At 39.0% G+C, this 20,764-nt stretch overlaps 3 protein-coding genes across 10 annotated transcripts in view; 1 reads left to right on the top strand and 2 right to left on the bottom strand.

Moving 5' to 3' along the window:
- Positions 1-13,189, bottom strand: part of erich3 (glutamate-rich 3) — a 35,005-nt gene extending 21,816 nt beyond the window's left edge. For 2 of the 3 annotated variants that reach the window (XM_022210101.2, XM_051946700.1), the window contains exons 1-3: positions 13,041-13,183; positions 6,344-6,409; positions 6,050-6,122 (exon numbers count right to left, since the gene is read on the bottom strand). The gene's annotated coding sequence lies outside the window, so the exon portion shown is untranslated. Of the gene's footprint in view, positions 1-6,049; positions 6,123-6,343; positions 6,410-13,040 lie in introns of all 3 variants that reach the window. The other variant, XM_022210103.2, reaches the window with a different exon arrangement.
- Positions 10,638-17,735, top strand: LOC110962205 (LIM/homeobox protein Lhx8). 4 transcript variants are annotated; one of them, XM_022210113.2, is made up of 9 exons: positions 10,638-10,855; positions 11,508-11,585; positions 12,021-12,146; positions 12,325-12,446; positions 13,047-13,267; positions 13,418-13,521; positions 14,407-14,502; positions 15,616-15,805; positions 17,176-17,735. In XM_022210113.2, the coding sequence occupies exons 1-9, from the start codon at positions 10,772-10,774 to the stop codon at positions 17,250-17,252; spliced, it is 1,098 nt and encodes a 365-aa protein (XP_022065805.1). In that variant the 5' UTR covers positions 10,638-10,771; the 3' UTR covers positions 17,253-17,735. The 4 variants fall into 4 exon arrangements, with proteins under 4 accessions (XP_022065805.1, XP_051802661.1, XP_022065803.1 ...); XM_051946701.1 differs by lacking the exon at positions 11,508-11,585 and having other exon boundaries at positions 10,639-10,855; positions 13,050-13,267; XM_022210111.2 differs by lacking the exon at positions 11,508-11,585 and having other exon boundaries at positions 10,641-10,855.
- slc44a5b (solute carrier family 44 member 5b) overlaps positions 17,158-20,764 on the bottom strand; it is a 39,963-nt gene continuing 36,356 nt past the window's right edge. For 2 of the 3 annotated variants that reach the window (XM_022210105.2, XM_022210108.2), the window contains one exon: positions 17,825-20,727. In XM_022210105.2, coding sequence (XP_022065797.1) covers positions 20,630-20,727 — 98 coding nt within the window. In that variant the 3' untranslated portion in view covers positions 17,825-20,629. Of the gene's footprint in view, positions 17,254-17,824; positions 20,728-20,764 lie in introns of those variants that run through there. The other variant, XM_022210106.2, reaches the window with a different exon arrangement.

Raw genomic sequence — 20,764 nt, forward strand, 5'->3', positions numbered from 1 at the left:
TGAAATTCAAGGTTGTTTGAACAACAATCGGAACTATTAAAGACAAAAGCCTGAAATGATCCGAAGTTCAGAATCTGCTAAATTAGACAAGCACATCAAATAATCTCTGATTCATCTTTGAGCACACATTAAAACAATTGCAACGCAGAAGTTAATTGATAATATTTTCTGAATCATATGTAGCTGTGCGTGAGAAGAATGCATTCTATATGAAAACGGCATACAGAATGCTTTTGAATATGGTCTACTTGCAATGAACAAGAAGAGTTTTTTAATTTTCATAACTAATTAAGCAGGAATGACAAGTTGTACCTTAAAAACAAAACTGTAGCTGGGTAGTCTAATCCAAGTTGAGCAGAGAGTTCAAAATAATTTATCCAGTATAGCACGGTCTGAAAGGCTTTTATCCTTCAGGGGATGCAGTTTAGTGATCGAGTGCATACTTTGCATGTAAGAGGTCCTGGATTGAATTGCCAGCATCTTCAAGTTTATCTTGAAATTCTCCAAGGGGATGAGTAAAGTATCTATTTATCTAATACTTCCTGAGATATTGCTATTCAGATGTAGCCTGAAATTTCAATGTGTGAAAAAATGTGTTGAAAGTCCAACTGCACTTATCCATATGTAAATGTCACTATGTCATAATGTACATATCCATATGTAGATTTATCAGGCCTGGTATATTGTCTCTGTGACACCTTCTTTATTATATCTTTATTTTTTAGTCCTGTTGTGCTTCTTTCTGCCTTAATTGTATCCAACTGCTGTAACGTGTGAAATTCTCCAGTGAGTGATCAATAAAGTTGATCTTATCTTAATGAGCAATTTTTTAAATGATTATCTTGGAAAGTACTTGACACATGATTCTAAACTCTTATAGATACAATTTTAAATATCCATGGTTTAGGATTGTAAAAAAGTCTAAATTAAATGATAGATGGTTCAGCAGAAGAAACCTGATGAACTGAGATTAAACAAACCCATTCAGTGACTCGTTGTGTTCTATAACTGTCATCCTAGAAGAGGCCATTCCCATCAGTGTAGAGGTGTTTCATCACAGGATAACGATGATCAATCAGAACAACTGAAGGGCTTGGAAGCAGAGCCGTCTAATCCACTTTCTGTAGTTTTTGAGAAAAATGGGTTCAAAGTTTTGCCTTTTCAAGAATGGTCTGATGCTCGAAGCGCCACTGTAATGCTCTATTTGGATTGTGGGTTAGACACAAAATCGAGACCATAAAGTATTACAGAAATTATATAAAACCCAGTTTGGTTTTTTTGTGGGTTAGATCACTCCGTTTCTAAACTCCTCAACTTTATTTGGATGCATAGCCACCCTTGGGGACAAGTGGACCCAAACCCTGCTGGCTCGATGCCCTCCACTGGAGCCCCTCATCATTCTCTTGGTTCACTCACTCAGAATATGGTGAATGATGACTCTTCTGATTATATCACTTCTTTGCACAACGGTGCTCACCAGCACTGATGGTTTTTGTACTACTGATCTTTCAAATGTACATTAGTTTCTGCCATATGGTGAGTATAGACTGCAGCCCTATTATAAAAATTGTCACTGAACTGTTCTCACTGACAGTCCAATCACACCCTGCACTGACAATTTTAGTCATCTAAGGAAGAGCTGCTCTTCTGTTTAATTACATGAATGCACAAGCAAATCAAATGTGGATGAGTGACTACAATTTCCAACCCCTTTCACTGAGGTTTTTCTCACAGATCTAAATGCAGATGTCACTTAAGTCATTGCTCCTTCTTAGAAAACCAGCTAGTGGAGTGTTTGTGACTGAAGCTCCTGCCATCCGTGCCCCAACAATGAACGCTCTTTTAGAAACACTTAGGTCTTTTCCTCCTGCTATCTTTATACCAAACCTACTGTCGCTGCTCAGGATTTCCACATCTGGATGTTAATTGCTTAACTGAATCATGTAGTTCACGTGTGTGTAAGCATCTTAATTTGTTGTGTTTCTCTGCTAATTTGTCACCTGTCTGTGTGTATGTATACATGCATGTAGGGTCAATGTAGCTGCTGAAATGCTGCGGTATTACATGAATTCGTCTTTTATCAAGACAATTAGCATCTGCACTCGTTCTCTGATACACTTAAAGCCTGAAGAAAAAGAACAAGAACACGGGAAGAAAAGCGGAATGAGATAAAATAGATACAGTGTCTATGCAAACTTTTCAACACCCTTAAAAGTTTCCCCCGTTTGTTGCTTGTCAACATTGAATCATGGTTAATATAATTTGGCTTTTTGGACAAGAATTTACAAAAAAAGGACTTTAATTTTAAAGCTAAAACAGACCATTAAAAACTCAAACTGCTGCCTGAGTTTTGGAACAGTAAAAGCTTTACAGTAAAGTGGTAAAATGAAAGTCACTGTTGAAAAACTTCAGTCTCTGAACTCTAATCTAGATTTAACAGACGCCTATTTCAACAGTGGCTTTCTCTTTGCCACTCTCCCATAAAACTTTCACCGGTGAAGAACAGTCTCTCTCATCTCAGCTGCTGAACCTTGTAAGTAATTCAAAGGAATCATAGGTGTCTTGGTGGCCTCCCTCACTAGTCTCCTTCTTGTACAGTCACTCAGTTATTGAGGACGGCGCCTATTTACACGTGTGTTAGATTTCTTTCATTTCTTAATGATGGATTTAACTACTCTAAGAGATATTCAGTGATTAGCAATAATTTTTTTATCATCATAGTGTAGTTATATCCAGGAGTACTAATTCACCAGAGACTGGACCCTTCAGATACAGGCAGATGAGCTCAACTTTCACTTTTTTTGACTGTGACTTCCAGCACCAATTGGCTGCACCTGAGTTGAATTAGGCTAGTTGCTTTAAAGGAGGTAAATACTCATGAATATTACGTATGTCACTTATTTTAAATTTCACGTTTTTAATAAATTGACATTATATGGGACAAATCTGTTTTCATTCAGACTTGGAAGAGTCTCATTTTGGAATTTTTTTGTCAAAAAATCTAAATTAAATTGTCCGTGGTTCAATACTGAAAAGCAATAAAGAAGGGAATGTTTTTGTAGACACCATCTTTAAACTAACACATACAAGACAAACAAATCTAGTGAAGACGTTCTCTGTATTGCCCTACACACGCAACAAACACTATCATGAAGTTTGCAGATGATACAACATCTTTGCACTGAACCACAATACTTCTGCGTATGGAGACAAGGCGAGAAACCAAACAGCCTGGTGTTGAAAAGAAGCAACAGACTGCAGTGGACTTCAAGCGAACAAGGAGAACAAACCTCAGCCAATCTCCATCAACAATGAGACTGTGGAGAATATCTCCAGTTTCATATTTCTGGGGACACACATCACAGAAGACCACACAATCACTGGTCGGCTGAGGAGAACCTGTGTGCTGCAGAGTCTCCTGGTTCTACATGTGAACAGTGGAGAGCATCACAGGTTCACAAAGAAGAACCACAAGGCTGTGCGAAAGGTTCCTAACAACAGCCCAGAACATCATTAGGACAGCTGTCAGCTACAGAGAGCATCTACCGGGCCTGGAGCAGGAACAGAGCCTTCAACCTCAACTCTGACCCACCACCTCCTCCAGCCTCTCTCGTCCGGCAGGTGTTACAAGACAAATGTACAACCCGACTAAAAAAAAAAAAAAACAGCTTTTCCACCCTCGCTGTTGAACATTTCCAGATTCCCCACCCCCCAACTCTCACAGCCGCACACTACAGGAGAACCGCTGAGTGGACGGTTACCAGCATTTACACTTTACTCAATAATATCTGCCTTCCCTGCTGACACATTTCAAGGAGTGACCTTTTACATATGTATTAAGTTCAAATATCCTCTGTTGGTTTTATTTTTTTGACGATTTCTGTTGTGTCGTATTGTTCTCCTCCACTTTCAGATAATGGCAATAAAACGTTTAGTTGTGTTTAATACAGTCTGCCAATATAAGATGACAAAATATTCAAATGTTTGAAGATCCTTTGTGACAGTTTCTTCATAGTTTAATTGAATTTGACGGTGGACACTGACTAGCTGTGATTTAACTATACAGTACATACAAAATAGAGTACAGTAATAACACTAATACTAATATTAACATTAATACTACTAATACTGGAAATTTGTTAATGCTACACAGTTTGGAGGAAACATCCAGAAAAAATGCAAATGTGCATCGATTTAAAATACAAGTATGAAGATACAGGCAGTTTTTGAAAGCAGTTAAAGGAAAAGAGTTTAAGTTATATTATAAATATCATATATAGTTTTTCCTATCCATGGTTCCTAGATGAAGTCTTTTACTCTTTATCACCTGGACACCAACTTACATATGGATGTTTGCTATGATGAGGCTGTATATAAGCTGCAAAAATAAATAAAAAACATTATAAGATGTATTATTAATAGTAATATCTGTGTGCATTGCGAGCAGTGAATTGTGTATTACACAGATACACTTAAAATAAGACATTTTATACTTGCATTCAACTTGCAATAACACTAAGTTTCAACTGCATACTTACATTTTTATTATATTTTCTTACAAAATGCACATTTTATGCTTATAGTTTTTCTACTTATATTTATAGAACATATGTTTATCTATGTATTTTTTTTGCACTATTTATATTTCCAAGACTTTGAATGGGAGCGACTGTAAGCAATTTCCCCTTGGGCATGAATAAAGTTTTCCTCATTTGGATTCAAATTTAGTCTTTAGATAAGAGTTAAAATAACTACCAGAGGAATTTTGCAAAATTGGCATGAGTATCAAATATTAAAAGGTTATTACAGTTTTCTCATACATTGGGGGAAAAAACCCCAAAACAACAGAATCCAGTAGCATCCACACACGAGTTTGCTTTTTGTGGCATTAGTCTTAATGCATAACGGCAGAGGGACCACAGGTTGAGGCCACAATACCTGCTTATGTTAAATCTTAAAAAGTTGAGACCAAACCCAAAAATGCCAACATGTTCACTCTCAGATAGTCCTACTGATCATCAGAGCTGCTTCACTGATAACGTTTCCAGGTACAGATGTGCACTGCTGCAGGTCTCTCTCACACTCACCAGTGGACAAGCTAAAGTGAAGGTGAGCGATTCCTGTTCAGACATTCGCTACCTGTCAACCTGCTGGAACTGAGACGGATATGCCTTCAACGCTCACAATAAACACAGTAATCAAGGCAGACATTTCCCCGCCACTAAATACCTAATGCTCGACGTAGGTCTTGAAATAACAATTAGCGTAAATGGGAGAGGGGGTGATTATAAATTCCATTCAGGAAAGGGTCCTGGCTGTAAGCTGGGAGGTGGCAGGGAGATCTCGGGGGAGTCATGCGGCTCTGAGTTGGGAGGAGGTGGAGGGAGGTGAGGGGGCGGCAGTTTTTGCAATCAGCGTTAAATAGAGCAGTTTTGTGCCTGTGTGATTGTCAAGTGGGCCATTACTCACTGATAAGAGCACTTTTTCCTTATGTGGCTCTGATTGGGCTGAGCATGCTGCTCCCTCTCGCATGCTGTCCCAGTGCAATCAGGCCCCTCTTTCACCGCACTGCCATTTTCACTGCTGTGATTTCCAACCCAAACCTCCTCCACCCCACTTTTGCCTCCCCAACTTCCCCCCTCCACGGCCTCCTCCTCCCCTCCCCTCCTCCTCCTCCTCCTCCCCCCTTCAGATTCGATGAGGACCCATTTACAGCAAGGAGAAAAAGGTCACGCCAAACTCGTTGTGTCAATTGTAAACCACCCCAATTTGGGCTGATTTCAATGAAATAAACGAGCAGTTGCAGCCCCAAAGAAAGCAAAGGTCCATGTGGAAAGGAGCACATTAGGAGGTTTTTGGCCGAGACAGGGTCAAACGCTCACCAGTCTCTCTCATTCCTTGTTCTTACTGTATTTGGGTATGATGTGTCTTCTTAAATGAAACTTTTACAAGAAAATAACAATAATAAAATCAATCAGGGTGTAGAAATATGCCATGTGGTGCTAATTTGGCATCCTCTAAGACTGAAAGAAACAGAATCCATGCTTACTTTTGTTATTCACAGCATTCACTCCTGATGTTGACATGGTAACTCTTCACTTTGCCACAAATTGGGAACCGGACTGAAACGACAAATTACTGTACTCTTAAATGAAACTTCTACAACAGAAGAATGAGGAAATATTACTCTGGATGTAGAAATAAATATATCACATGGTGCAGAATTTGCATGTTGTGAGGTTTCTGTAAGGACAAAAGAGGCATCATTAAGTATGTTAAAGGCTCAGTGAGAATGATTTCTGTCTGTTCTCTGTTCAAGCACTTAGAAATTTACCTAATTTACCTTTACGTTTAGTTGACACTGACTTGTTGAAATGGTGACTTTTCCCCTTGTCAAGAACTTCCACATCTGAGAAGGAATAAAATACAGAAATGGAAATTACTATAGTCATAGATTAAACTTGCACATGATAAAAATCACTTTAAAAGACACTACTGATGCAGAAATGTTTCACATGCTGCCAATTTTGCATGTTGCAAGGATAAAAGAAACAAAAAATATGTTTAGTTTTGATATCAAAGGTTTTTGATAATGTTAAGTATTTTTAAAAAGGCTAAAGCACGGGTTAGTTAGAATGTTTTGTTGGCACTGACTTATTGAAATGAGAGCTTTTAGTTTGGCCACAAACCTGACTTTTGGACTAAACAAAATACAGATATTACTGTATGGGGTGTGCTCTATGTCTTCTTAAAACGCTTACAAGACAATAAAAATGAAACATCCTTCTGGACGTAGAAATACACCACAAAGTGCCAATTTTGCATCTTTTACGTTGAAAGAAAGGAAATCCAAGCTTAGTTTTGGTATTTGCTCGAGATGTTCGATATTGGCTTTTATCACCAATAACAGACATGATGATGGTGTCCAACTCTAAATTTCTGATTACGATATCAACCAACACCAGTACCGGTATATGTGGGCTATTTAACTAATTTTAGGTAACATCACATATCTTCTGTCGTGGAATTAACACATCCTGCCTAATTTTGTTGTGATGCCCCACTGGATGCATTTCCAAATCCAACAAGGCTTTCCAAATGTAAACACTGTCTGTGCAAAATAAGAAAACTATTTCAACTTAAGTTATGGAAAAAAATGCCATTTATATATAATTTAATTGTCTCAAACAACAGTTGGCACTCTCCCTCCATGAGTCCATAGTTTGATTGTGTCATTTGCATTTCCAGGCATTACTTTATCAGTTTTCATGATAGGCAAAAAAAAAGATAACTATATTGACCAATAATACATTTTTATGCTGATATCGGTGGGACGATATTATCGGACATCCCTAGCATTTACAGCATTCATTGTTGTTTGGAGGTATCATTAGGTACATTAAACAGCCCAGTCACAGCTCAGTGAGAATGACATTTTGTCTGTTCTTTGTTTAGTACTTACATAGCTATGTTAACCTGTGTGTTCTGTTGATGTTAGCATATTAAAATTATATTTCAACATTGCTAGATTGTACCAAAAAAAGGATGGTTTATACGTTATGCATGAACAAATATAAATCCCAGTTTATGCCAAAAAGTAACTCACATACAAAGAAATATGCATTTAACTGAACTTCTTGAAGACATAATATTCCAAATCTGCGACCTAAAAATTGAACCTGATAACTATTTTGTCACCGTCCTGGATGCCACAGTAATTACTGACCTAATTCCTACCTCTCCTACGAGACGGATTATTTATAGATCAAAGTGTATATACCGCGGCGGCCTCACAGCCAGATGTAAAGCAGTGAAGCTGTAGAACAAGTTTGTGAGGATGTTGACAGACGAGGCGTTGTTTTTGTCTGGTCCACATGGCATAAAACATTTAAGAAGTCGGCCGTGCAGCTCTGAAAACGAAAGCATGCAACTGTTGCACACTCAGATGTCCATCTTTCCTAACATCTGCGCTCAGATCAGATACTGTACGGACAGTAGGAGTAGCTGGAGTTAGAAACATGCCTGAGAATGAGTTTGTCGCTTTAAAGTTGGCCTTCTTGGCATCATTTCTGTCTTCTTAACCTTTGGCCTCTGCAAAATAAAGCAGTTTTTCAGATCTTCCCCTGCTGTGTTCACAGACGTCTCACATGCTGCTTTAGTGAAACGTCTGCAGCACGCACTGTTTGAGCTGCGTTATCTGATAAGGAGCATTCATCTCCACCAGGTGGAACAGGACACATCTCGATGGAGGCACGCTAACTCTTTTATCCCTCTGCGATGGTGTGATACGGACGAAAGGCTCATGCCGGTGCAGGTCCAACTGTTATCCGAAACAGCAGCGGACAGAAAATAGCCTTTTCTTTTCTTTTTTTTGTGCTGAGCCGAGTGTGTGTGTGCCTTTCAAGTGGAAGAGGGGTGTGAGGGGTGAGGACGGGTGGGATATTGTGGGGGAAAGGGTTGAGAGGGTGAACGAGTGAGCAGAAAAAGACAATAAGTGAGCGGCTGTGTGTTTTCTGTCAAGTAACTGCAGCCCTTCTAATCTAAAGTATCTGCATTACCTCCTAAAGAGAACACAAAGTGCCTCCTTTCACTGGTATAATTTGCATACACACTTAAAGCAGTGGGCTACCTGATTTTCCTTCTTTCTACTTTGTTGTAAAAACACTAATTGCATACTTTAAAGTGCTTTGTTTTTTCCGTTATACGCCATTCTTTATTTCTACTTCACTAAGTTTCCAAGACAAATCATTTTCTTTGCTTTTTTCGACAACTAACGAGGTGAGAAAGTTTCGTCTTGCAAGCCATCAAGCTGTTAAATGCTCAGGAGTCAGCTGATTATCAGTTTGGCATATAGTGTTCAATAATAGTGATCCTGTTTGAAGCTTTGATGACAGGGTGGGGAGATGTTCCACTGTGTGCTGATTGTTTTGTACAAGCATATGTGTAATCATTTTTGAATTTACTTTGTGCAATTTATTGGGTTTTATTTTTAAATGTGTGTATTTTTGTGCTGAACAATGTAAACTACCTATTTGGGAACAAAAAAAGATTAAATGTTTGCTCATGAAAATAGATTTTGTCGTGGTTATAGATTAAATCAACCAGCATCGTTTCTTCTTCTACTTAAAAAAGGGGCTCCTAATTCATGAAGGTAGGATTTCTCATGGAGTCTTTTGTATTAGATCACATTACATTAAACACACAGCTGAGTATAAGCACCGTTTAGACTCACAACGAACCAACAGTGAACGTTAAAGCTGGATATATTAAGAGTCTTTATGTTCAGGAAAGTTAACTCAAATCAGCTGACACGCAGAGCACCTCATGAGACTCCTGGGGCTGCAGGAGTCTGAGGTGCTCTGCATGTCAGCTGATTTGTTCTTCCAACATGAAGATCAGCTGAAGTGAGTCCTGCAGTTTAAAGAGCTCCATTATTTTAATTTATATCATGTTCACATGATGCATATTCACTAATAGGCTGTGTTTAAGTAGATCAATAAACACAAATATAACAGCAGAAGCTGCGGTTTTTTGTAGCTGAGCGCCAGCTGATCCAGCAGTGTTCAACCTGAGGTTCAGGATTTCATTTAGGGCCGCAGGAAAAATATACAGATGTGGTGGTGATTATTAAAATGAAAGCAAAGCTGGAACCTGCAACCTAAAATAAGGATGATTTCCCTCTCCAATTTAACTAAAATGCCTTCGTACGAAATTACAGATTCCTTTTTTAAATTCTGGGCTGCAGAAATGATTCAGATTATCCCTTTAAACTGGTGAAAACAACTGGAAACACAGCGTAAAGAGGCTCTCAAACTGGAACTTTAAAACGTTGATAAAATCAGATATTTAAAGCTCTTCAGATCAAAACTGGTGACAATAAGGGAGAGAAAACCAGCAGATTTAAGTGCTGCTGTCCTTTAATAAACTGAGCACATTATCAGGAAGCAAACTCATGGGTGGAAGAAATGTTCAAGAATTATAATATACAACAAAATAATATTCCAATTAAGCCAAAGTAGAGACACAGCATGATAGAATTATTCAGTTGCAAGTCCTGCGTAAAGATTATGCTTCAGTGAAAGCATAGAAATATTAGCAGTAAAATGCACTTAATCTATAAATAATAAATATTATGAAAGAATGGCTCATTTTAGAGGGTCTTAATAGAAAGTATTTAATATAAATCGTTTTTTTGGTTGATCATTTTGATTGATTACAGAATATTATTGTATTAAAATATTTTTTAATGCAGTGAACACAGACAGCTGGTTGTTTTAGTGCTGATTTTACAGACTTTATTCTTGTGCTGTAGTTTCTTCTGCAGAAATATGCTGTATGTTATTAGAAAATGACATGGTTGGCATGTAGGGGCTCAGTGTGAGAACTAATCAGTGATATTGTAGCGCAGAAGCATAAGCTATAATAATTAAAATACTCAAACTTCAAGGGGCTCCAAATTACGGGGCCTTCTGGTACTTTCGCCGCTTATTAGTTGAACTGCATTATGTTTGAACAGAAATGGCAATAATACGTGCCTTTAGGAGAAAAACACAAGAATAGAACTGCGACAGACTTTTAATTTCTTGCGTAAAACTCTCACAACAAGCGTATTATTGAAAAGGGAGGCGCGGCTATAAGGACTAGAAGTGATGAATTATGATCCGCCCTCTGGAAACAGCTCAGGAGGAAGACTGGGTGACACACAGAGAGGAATCCTGGAGGAGAAAGAAAGAATAGCAGTGCGTAAAAGTGGAAGAAGCTGGACGCAGACATGCGCTGGAAAAGTGAAGTCAAAGTAGAGTGTTGCATAGTGAACGACACTGACAGCGGATCTCTGCTGTCCAACGATGAAGAGGTGAGTGGAAAAGACGAGCTGAAACTTCTGATCAGCGTTTTGACTTAAATATTAGTGGAAGCTGCTTCGCCCAAATGGAAGCGGAGCGGGCTTCAGTGCGCCATCAGGAGCCCGGCCTCTGAAGCTGACAGCTCAGTATTTTCACAATTTGAAGAAATGTCAAAGAAAATTAGCCCTCCCCGAATTCTGCAATTAAAAACTCAAGTAGTTAATGAGACCTCTTCACCTTTTGGTTGCCCCGGGAAGACGTTTGTGGCGAACTCAGCCTTTTTAATTGCTGTTATTAAATAAATCAATCCCCCCCATTTTTTTCTCTCTTCGAGACGTCGCGCTGGTTTTCTGATTGACGCGTAAAATTGGTGTGTTGGTTTGGTTTTTTAACCGCAGCATAAAGCGGCGGGGCAAAAAAAAAATAGGGGAAAAAAATCCACAGCTCAAGAACATAATGCGCATAGGATAAGTAGCCTGTTAGTTCAAGTGTTGTCTGTTTTTGTAAGTAATGACTATCCTTCTCTTTTAAATGTCATTTTGGTAATCGCCGGCGTTGTCATGGTGAAAAATGAAAGGCATGATATTTATGGGGAAGGCGCAGGGGGCATTTAAGGCAGCTGCCTCAGAGTGACAGAACCGGCATCCTCTTCCCGCCGCACAGCTTCTCGTCATGTGTGAGGATTGCAAAGGAGACGAAGAGCTGCTGGGCAAATGCACTGAGGACAGGAGAGACATAATGGTAGGAGGAATGGAAATGTTGTGGCTGCTTTATTGTCCGGTGAGCATTTTTGGGTGCAGGGACTTTTAAAAAATGGCTGTGGACTGGGAAAATTGCGCATTTTGGAGAGAAAATTACGCATGTTCCAAATGGAAACACTCCACATTAACTTCTAAACAAAGATTCAATCTGAAGCCACGCTTTGTTGTTTATCGTAGCTAATATCTCCCGGTTTGACGTTTTAAACCTCTGCTCGACTGCGGCTTCTCTTCTTCAAAAAAGTTTCCACCAAAAGAGCAGAAGAAAGTGATTATTGTACATTTTCTAGAGACGGAGAAGCTGAGAGTTCAGCGACATGTAAAGCGAGTTCAAACACATTATTGTAGCCGTGCTGCAGGTTAAGGGTTGGATGCGTTCCTGTGCGCAATTTTCTAACCGCAGGTCTGATCTCTTCAGGGTGCGCCGGTGGAAGTTTTGGATGACGATGCGGCGTCCCTACAGGCGATGGCATCTGCGCCTCTGCTGGGGAGAACAGTGTGTGCGAGCTGCAGCGAGGAAATAGTGGATAAATATTTATTAAAGGTAAAAGATTGCACTTTTTTCCCCCCATTTGGTGCGTTTTTGTGCGCCTTTTTATTGTTTAACTTACTTTCCTCCATCTTCCTCTACAGTTTGAATTTAATTCGTTTTAATGTGCACATTCATTTGGCTCACCTTTGAACTGATTGACTTTCGCCAATTTGTCATATCTTTGCTTTAGGTTAACGACTTGTGCTGGCATGTGCGCTGTCTCTCCTGCAGCGTGTGCCAGACTTCGCTTGGCAGCCACACGAGCTGCTACATCAAAGAAAAGGAGGTTTTCTGTAAACTCGATTACTTTCGGTAGGTGCATCGATTTGTATTTGTGCTCAACAAACGAAAAAATGAAGCTACTTCAACGAAATTGCTGCAGGAAATTAACAAAACATGATCCGCTGGATCAGATGGCTGCAACTGACACCCGGAAAATGATTAGAATCATAAATGTGATGAATAAAAATCACACTAAATGCAACAAAAAAAATCCATTATTTTCTTGCATTTATTTAATTTTAATGTTTTATTTGCAATCACTTGGTCAATAAATGCTTCATTAATAAAACATTCCAAATTGTAATTTTCAGTTTTTTTCATCATGCCATAAAAAAGTTCGAAAGACAGACTGATATGGAGGATTTTATTAGATAATATAGGAGAAATGCGTAAAATATTTCCTGAGGTGGAGACTGAAGATTATAATTTTAACTTTAACAGGGCCTTTATCCAATCATACTTTTAAAACGCACATTTCGGAGAGCTTTCTTGCAGCGATTTAGACTCATTTTTAGACTGATTCTGTTGGAAAACACGGGCCTAAAATAAAATTCCTAATTAAGACATTAAGGTAAAACCGTCAGGCAGCTCTCTGGGCGCCTCTTTGCTCACTAAGACCTCTACCTGCAGAAGGTACGGCACCTGGTGCGCCTGCTGCGGCCGGAACATCCACTCCACAGACTGGGTCCGCCGGGCCAAGGGCAACGTCTATCACCTGGCCTGCTTCGCCTGCTTCTCCTGTAAAAGGCAGCTGTCCACCGGGGAGGAGTTCGCTCTGGTGGAGGGGAAGGTGCTCTGCAGGGTCCACTACGACTGCATGCTGGACAACCTGAAGAGGGCCGTGGAGAAAGGTGAGGCTGGAGTCCCCTTCTCCAAAAAAAAAATAAAAAAATACCCGGAGACACACATACATGGTTGATTTTTTAATATTGCTTTAACTGTAAAATGTGAACATCGCTGCCATGTTTTCGGTATTAATCTGAGAAAGTGATTCTGTGCAGGCAACAGTGTTAACATGGAGGGAGCTGTACCCACCGAGCAGGAGGTCAACCAGCCCAAACCCTCCAAGAGAGCTCGGACCAGCTTCACTGCCGACCAGCTGCAGGTCAGCTTCATCCACCAGCATCTTTTAGAACATGTTTTAACTTCATATATCTGTCAATTTCATGTATTTATAATGGTAAGGATAGAAGAATAGAGCAAGGAGTCACTGTAATTCTAGAATTATAGATTTCTGCTCCAATCAAAATGTCTCCTCATTTTGCTGAGAAAACATTGAATTCTGTCATTTTTGGCCTAAAAATCTGTTCAACAAAAAGATGATGGAAAAAAAAAAATAAGTATGCTGGGGTTGCTTTTGATGCACCTCTTCCTTAACATAATTTTTTTTCTGAATTTGTTTGAGCAGAAAGAGGAAATCAAAACACTTTAATTCAAAAAATGTTGACAATATGTGTAAAGTTATGTTTTAAATGTAGCTCCAATATTCACATGTGCAAAAATCAACAATAGATTGGACTGGATTGCACTTAAATCATCTATGTAATTCACAGTGAGGGTCTTAAAGTCTTTTTAAAAAAGAACACATAATTAAAGGTAAAACTAAACAGTTTGAGTTGAATAAACTAGATACATTTAGTTTTCATTTTATTGAAACAAATACTGCACAAAAGGTGCATCTTTAGCAAAAAACCCTGGTTTTTAATTTTTTTTGACAGATTTGATCTATTAATAATGATGATTTATATGCACATGGCTAATAACATTTTTTCCTTTTGTTTGCTGTTTAACTAACATTATATTACAAATAGATGATTTTGATCTATATAGAAAAAGAGAGTTGTCCAAAATTGATTGTATTTTCTATCACCTGAAGTCATTTTATTGACATACTGAGTCTATCTCTTATGATCTGCAGGTGAATCATGTCTTTCCTCACACAGGGCAACACACAAACCCGTTTGGTTTTTTTCTACCTGTGCACATGCAGGTGATGCAGGCTCAGTTTGCTCAGGACAACAACCCAGACGCCCAAACGCTGCAGAAACTGGCGGAGCAGACGGGCCTCAGTCGAAGAGTCATACAGGTCAGCATGGAGGAGAAAACAGATGACGTATTTAGACAGATGTAATGTAGTTAGAACGCTGTTTGTGGTTGAAGTTGCATTTGCAGCCTGTGGAAATCTGGACAAAAGGATTTTGTTTATCGTAGCATATTTATACAAAGCTTTATGTGTGGTCTGTTTAAGAAAGTTTTATTTGCAAATGTAGTGAATTTTTAAAAAACTCAGTTACTTTTGCACAAACAAATTAAATGAAGTTACAAAAGTGTGTACTAAGAGAAAAAGCTCTAGTTACATTTATAAAGCTCACAACTTTATATTCAGACGTAAAACATGGTTTCAGCTGCATGTGATGCATCTTACACAGAGTGTGACCATTTGGAAAAGCATCTTAGACAGATTTGTTCCTCAGCTATTCTTTGTACGTCTTCAGTCTATAGAACAATGGCAGGATGGAAGAGTGGAGCTTTTATTTACTAGAATTCTAGATTTAACTGTAGATTTTCTCCTCCAGTATAACTTTCTCCCCAATTTTGCTGAGAAAACAATGATTTTTTTTTTTTTTTTTACTTTTTGGTCAAAAACTGCCCAATTTAAAGAAAAGAAAAAATTAAACCAGTTGGGTTTGTTGTTGATGCACCTCTTTTGTTAATTTGTTTAGGAAGAAAAAAATGGAGAAATCAAAATCATTCAGAATAAAATATTGACAGTATTTATTTCCAGCAAACAGTGCTGATATTCAGATATTTCACTTACCAATTCAGAGTCACATTACATCCGTTACTGTAATTCACAGTGAGGGTCTCAGAAGCAGCTTCATCTTTCATCCACTGAATGTAGCCGTTTGGAGAAAACACATCTTGGACAGTTTTGTTCCTGCACTGACTCCGTCTCCTTTAGGTTACCTGTAGTTTCTCCAGTGAGGACTGTGCACAATTCAAGAATAAAAACAACAAAAACTATAACAATGAGGGGGAAAAAACACAACTGCAAGGCTCCAAAAGTGCTTTTACTCACCAGGACACAATGTGACTCAACAAAAACAGGGATGATTTGTTTGACTTGCTGGCGTCACGCTGTTTTGTGACAGTGGATGCTTCTATCACGTCGTGTGGTTTGTTTGTCCCGTTAACTCAGGTCTGGTTCCAGAACTGTCGAGCTCGCCACAAGAAGCACGTGAGCCCCAACCACACCTCCAGCACGCCCATGACCTCCATGCAGCCCAACCGCCTGTCCCAGCCCACCCCGACCCCCGAGGAGCTGCAGTACACGGCCTACGGAGGCCCGGAGGGGTCAATGCTCTCTGCGCTACACTCCTTCATAGACAGTAAGACCTTTTATGAATTCTTACGGTTGTATTTTGCACTTTACATTCTTTAAAAGCTGAGATTTAACATGATATATTTCTGTTTAGACAGATTAATTACCCCAATCAAACACAGAGTCATATACCAAAGAAAATGTTTCATGAGTTGACATTAAGAGCCAAAGATTATCCCCATCTTTTGAGAGTATTTGAAATGATTACTCCAGCAGTGCATCTGTTGTATATCAAATATTTAGATTAGTTAGAGGTCTGAGGAAGCTTGTCCACTCTCTCCTGTTGTATTTGTAGCAACTAAATATCACTTAGATCAAAATATATCATAAACATAATATGTGTAAAATTGCTTTTTAATAGTTTGTGCAATATCAATTTTCACACCGTGTAGCATTTCATTTCCTGTGGAATATTTCAGTATAATGTACAAAATGTCATTATCTTGTGTAAGATTTTTGATTTCATGTGAAACATTGTCAGTGTAACAGACATTTTCATTTTGCTTTTAAGTGAAATATTTCATTATCATGTGTGATATTATTTATTACCTCAGCATCATCACCAGCATAACTCTTTATTGTTCTAACTGTATTTTAGTTGACTCATTTTATTTTCAGTTGTGTGTCATACTTCTGTCTTATTGCATTTCTTCTGTCATTTGTTTTTTTCTGAGCAATACCTGGCACAAGATGTTCCTTCTGGAATGAAAAGTTTTGTCTTAACTAAACGTTTGTAAATTCAGAAGCCATAGGTAGCAAAATAGAAGACAGAATTGTTTTAATCCCAAAGGAATCTCTTGAATTTCGAAATATTGTCTATTGTATTTAGATGTATCATCTACATTCTGGTATGAATGTAGGCAATGAAGAATACGAGCTCTGTGTGTTTGTTGATGCTCTGATGCTGTGTTTGAGTAACATTAAGAAAATCAAGTTAAAGGAGGGATAAAGGAATAGAGATTTAAAAAATAACATGAATCAGTGAGGAAGACACTATTTAGGTGCTAAAAAAATATAATGTAAATTTTCCCCTTTGAATAATAATATTAAACTTCTAAGTAGCATTAGTTGTCCATAAACTTGTGCTGAGAATGATATTACTACTTAAAATTATGAGGTTTTTATGTCATTTTGCTGGTGGTGCTCTTTTTGCATTTTTAGCACTAAACAAATCTTGCAGAAATATGATATTCAAAATGCTATTTTCCTGAAAAACCGCTTCCACACATCAGGAGTTCAGGACAGGATATAGAGCAGCTTTACATAATTGAATTAAACATACCTCCTTAATTAAATCGTGGCATACAGAGATGTTTGTTTATGAAGATAACTGATGACTTACTGTCACACCTGTGTTCTGTCTTTGCGTTTCTGCAGTACACTCTCCTCCCTCCATGTTTCAACCGCTGCTGCCGGCCCACGCCATGACCTCGCTGCCCGTGTCTCACGCCTGAGCTGCACACAGAAACACACTCACATGCACACATCTACAAACGGCACCCTCAGACTTCACCAATGTTCGTCAGTCATCAGCAGCTGCAGAATTCCATGGTAAAAAAAATAACTGGATTCTCAGTGAACCATACAACCATTTCTGTCTTCTTACACTGCCAGTAACTCCTCACCACATGTTTATATTTCTGTTAATCGAATTCTGGATGGTTTCTAACTTACAGTCCTAAGTGTACTGTACGACGTGGAAATGGAAAGGTCTCGGTGTACCTCATAGGATCGTGACGCATGACATCATAGATTTATATTTGTTTGTGTAGTTGGTGACAAAGTTTGACCGTGCTACTCTACGTGAAAGCTACCAGACCCAAAACAACACCTCCACATGAAGATGAACTTGAACTTGTATGTATAGCAGTGTTGGAATTTAATTTATTGTACGTGTACGTCTGTTTTGAGAATAAATGTCTAATTTCACAAACCTGGGAGACGAGTGAATGACGTATTTTACACAGCAGCCGACATGTGCACCTGACCTTCAAACCTAGCAAGATCATGCCAGTTTATCAAAGTGTGCATGGTAGAAAAACAATTTATTGATAAAAGCACAAGTAAAACAAATGAAATTCTGAATGGTGTACAAATATATGGGAGATTCTTTCTACTAAAAACACAACTTGACAGTATAAATAAATATCAGGCACATGTTTATGTTGTTGACTTTCTGGATAAATGAGCCTGGAGTGCTGCTCATCTTTCTATCAACTGCATTTTTTGACTTTAAAGAGCTTGTGGTAAGAAAACTGACTCACATTTTATCAAGAGAGAAGCTTAACTTGTGTCTGCTTGTTGACTGTGGTTGACCAAAAGAATCTAATTTCCAGACATGGGAGGGAGTGAGAGGCATATAAAAACACTGTTTTTATCAGATCTCAGGTATTCCCAGATGGGAAAGAAACCAAACCTGAGCTACATGTACAAAGAGACAGAAAATTCAACCGGGAGCGTGGTAGTGTGTCAGTATAAAAAAACAACAGGGCACATTGGTAATATGCCCCACTGAGCACTCCATGCATCACTTGTATTCTTTCACATACACAAGCTGAGTTGTTCTGCTTTTATTGAGTGCTACGTCGGGCATGTTCCAGCCTGTTCAGCTCAAATGGGGGCAAAAGGTGTAGAAGTCTGCCGTCACTCCCAGGTACCATGAGGGCTTGTTCTCAGGGTTGACAAACACGGCACAAAGACTCGCAAACATGAGTCACGTCACCCAAAGTGATGCAGGAATCCATTTTCAAAACAAAACATAATTAAAGGTCTAAATGTAAAATACAAGGACACAGAATGAATATGTCAACCCCTCATACACACTGATCAGCTACAACATTAAAACCACCTGCATAATACTGTTTAGGTTCCTCTTGTGCAGCAAAAATAGCCCTGATTCACCTGGGCAGGACCAAAGTGCCTCTGTGGGTGTCCTGGCACATCTTGGCAGTGGATCATTTGGGTTCTGTTTGTTGCAGTGTGGGACCTCCACGGACAAAGCTTGTTTGTAAGCATCCCACCAGATGCTCACTTAGATTTGGATTTCGGAGGCCGGGCCATGTTCCTTGAACTGACTCTGAGCAGTTTTTGGGGTGTGGCAGGGCGCAAAGTGCTGCTGGGGGAGGTAGAGAGCTGTTGCCATGGAAGCGACAGTGTTCAGGTGGGTGCAACATGTCAAAGTGATAACTTCATGGACACCAGGACCAAAGGATTTCCAGCAGAACATTGCATAACGACGACATGGTCACTTCACTTGTCAGTGGTTTCCATATTGTGGCTGAAACAGTGCATCTGTTTTTGCAAAGAAACTTCACTGCAAGAGAAAAATCTTCACTAGCTTATCAAATACTTCATTAGACTGTAACACAACTCTACTTTTCACATTATACTGTCAGCCTGATGGTAACACATACAACTGAGCAAACTGACCCACAGCTTCTTTTTGATGCAACAAGAAGACCTAAAACCTGTAACGCTGTTTTGAACCAAGTTCAGAATTCCAACAAGAAACTTTGTGTTTTGTTATAACACCAGAAGGATGACTCAGAAATCAAAGCCTCATCATCTGCAGGTTGTAGTTCAGAGAAACTTATCAAACCACTCCAGCAGCTTCACAGCAACAGAAATACTTTCACTCTGCTTCTACTTGTCAGCTGTATGTTTGCAGTTGGTCACAGATTTAAATATATTGTGCTGTGGCTGAAAACCATTAGATTACATTAGTGAATTCCATTTGAGCTGAATGCAGCCAGTGATCTCTGTGAAGGAAGCTGCCTTTAAAATCAACGGGGGATGACTGTTTAATATTAATGACATGTATTTCTAAAGTATCACTTAGGAGCAACCAATCACCACATTTCACACACTATAATGTTATTATAGCTGTCAATGGGGTCAGTACGTTGCCCTCTGAGTTACATACTGTATCCATGTGCCCACATCAGCAGCAGGTCAGAAACCACAGAAACATCACATACATAACACAAAGGTTTTGGCTGAGCACAGAATAATCTGCTGCTGTGCACAAACCTGCCACTGTCTTCTAAACACAAAACATGCTGAAATTTACCCTTTTAGTCCTGCACCAAAGCAGGCATTTGGAAAAGCTAAAGATTTTCATCACTGGCTGCTAAACCATCCCATTATAAGAACTTATTAAAAATATATGGAAGGATCTTCAAATATTATCTGCATAGCTGCAATATTAAATTACAATCACTCAATGTGACAAACTAAGAAAAAGGCACTTAAAGGTGAAGCACTTCAAGCTGCGATGACAGTTAAATATAAAAACCGAGGACACCAAGTGACGAATGTGATTCTCAATGTGAGACACTCAAAGGCTGTGATAACACACAGTGGAGCTGATACCTCAACAACCACACATGTATGACATCTGGCACCACCAAGTGCTAGAAACTGGCAACTACAAGACATTAAAGAAGAACCAAAGCTGAGGTTACCAGTTTCACTAAAGACAGACTTCACTTGTTCCAATAGGAACTTAATGCGTAGTGTGACTGTGGCTGTAAAACAAACCACAAACCATCAGTTATAACCGCACACGTAAAAATTATTTACAATAACCTGGCGTGACTTTGAACACCTGCTACTCTAAGACTTTTAAACAAACTGACATCTGGAGTAAACTCTCAAATCCACAAATTAGTGTGTGAGTGAATCAGATTATTAGTCCCTTATCTCATTATAGTGTACAGCTGCAACTTGTGTACACTTTAAGTTTGGCAAAGCGTTTATGGCCACAGGGGCTTGTACCGTGGCTCTGTGTTAACCTTCAGTCTTTCTCCTTCTCCCACCTCTCTGCTCGTCTCTACTTCCTCCTGTTCTTCTTGTTGAGGATCCTCCTCAAGCTTTTGTTCATGTAGAAGGGCCGGTGTGGAGAGCCGTCATTCACCTCCAGATCCCACACTAGGAGGCAGCAGCAGCACAAGTTAAAAAAAAAAAA

Source organism: Acanthochromis polyacanthus, chromosome 4, assembly GCF_021347895.1.
Source record: "Acanthochromis polyacanthus isolate Apoly-LR-REF ecotype Palm Island chromosome 4, KAUST_Apoly_ChrSc, whole genome shotgun sequence".
Lineage (NCBI taxonomy): Eukaryota > Metazoa > Chordata > Actinopteri > Pomacentridae > Acanthochromis > Acanthochromis polyacanthus.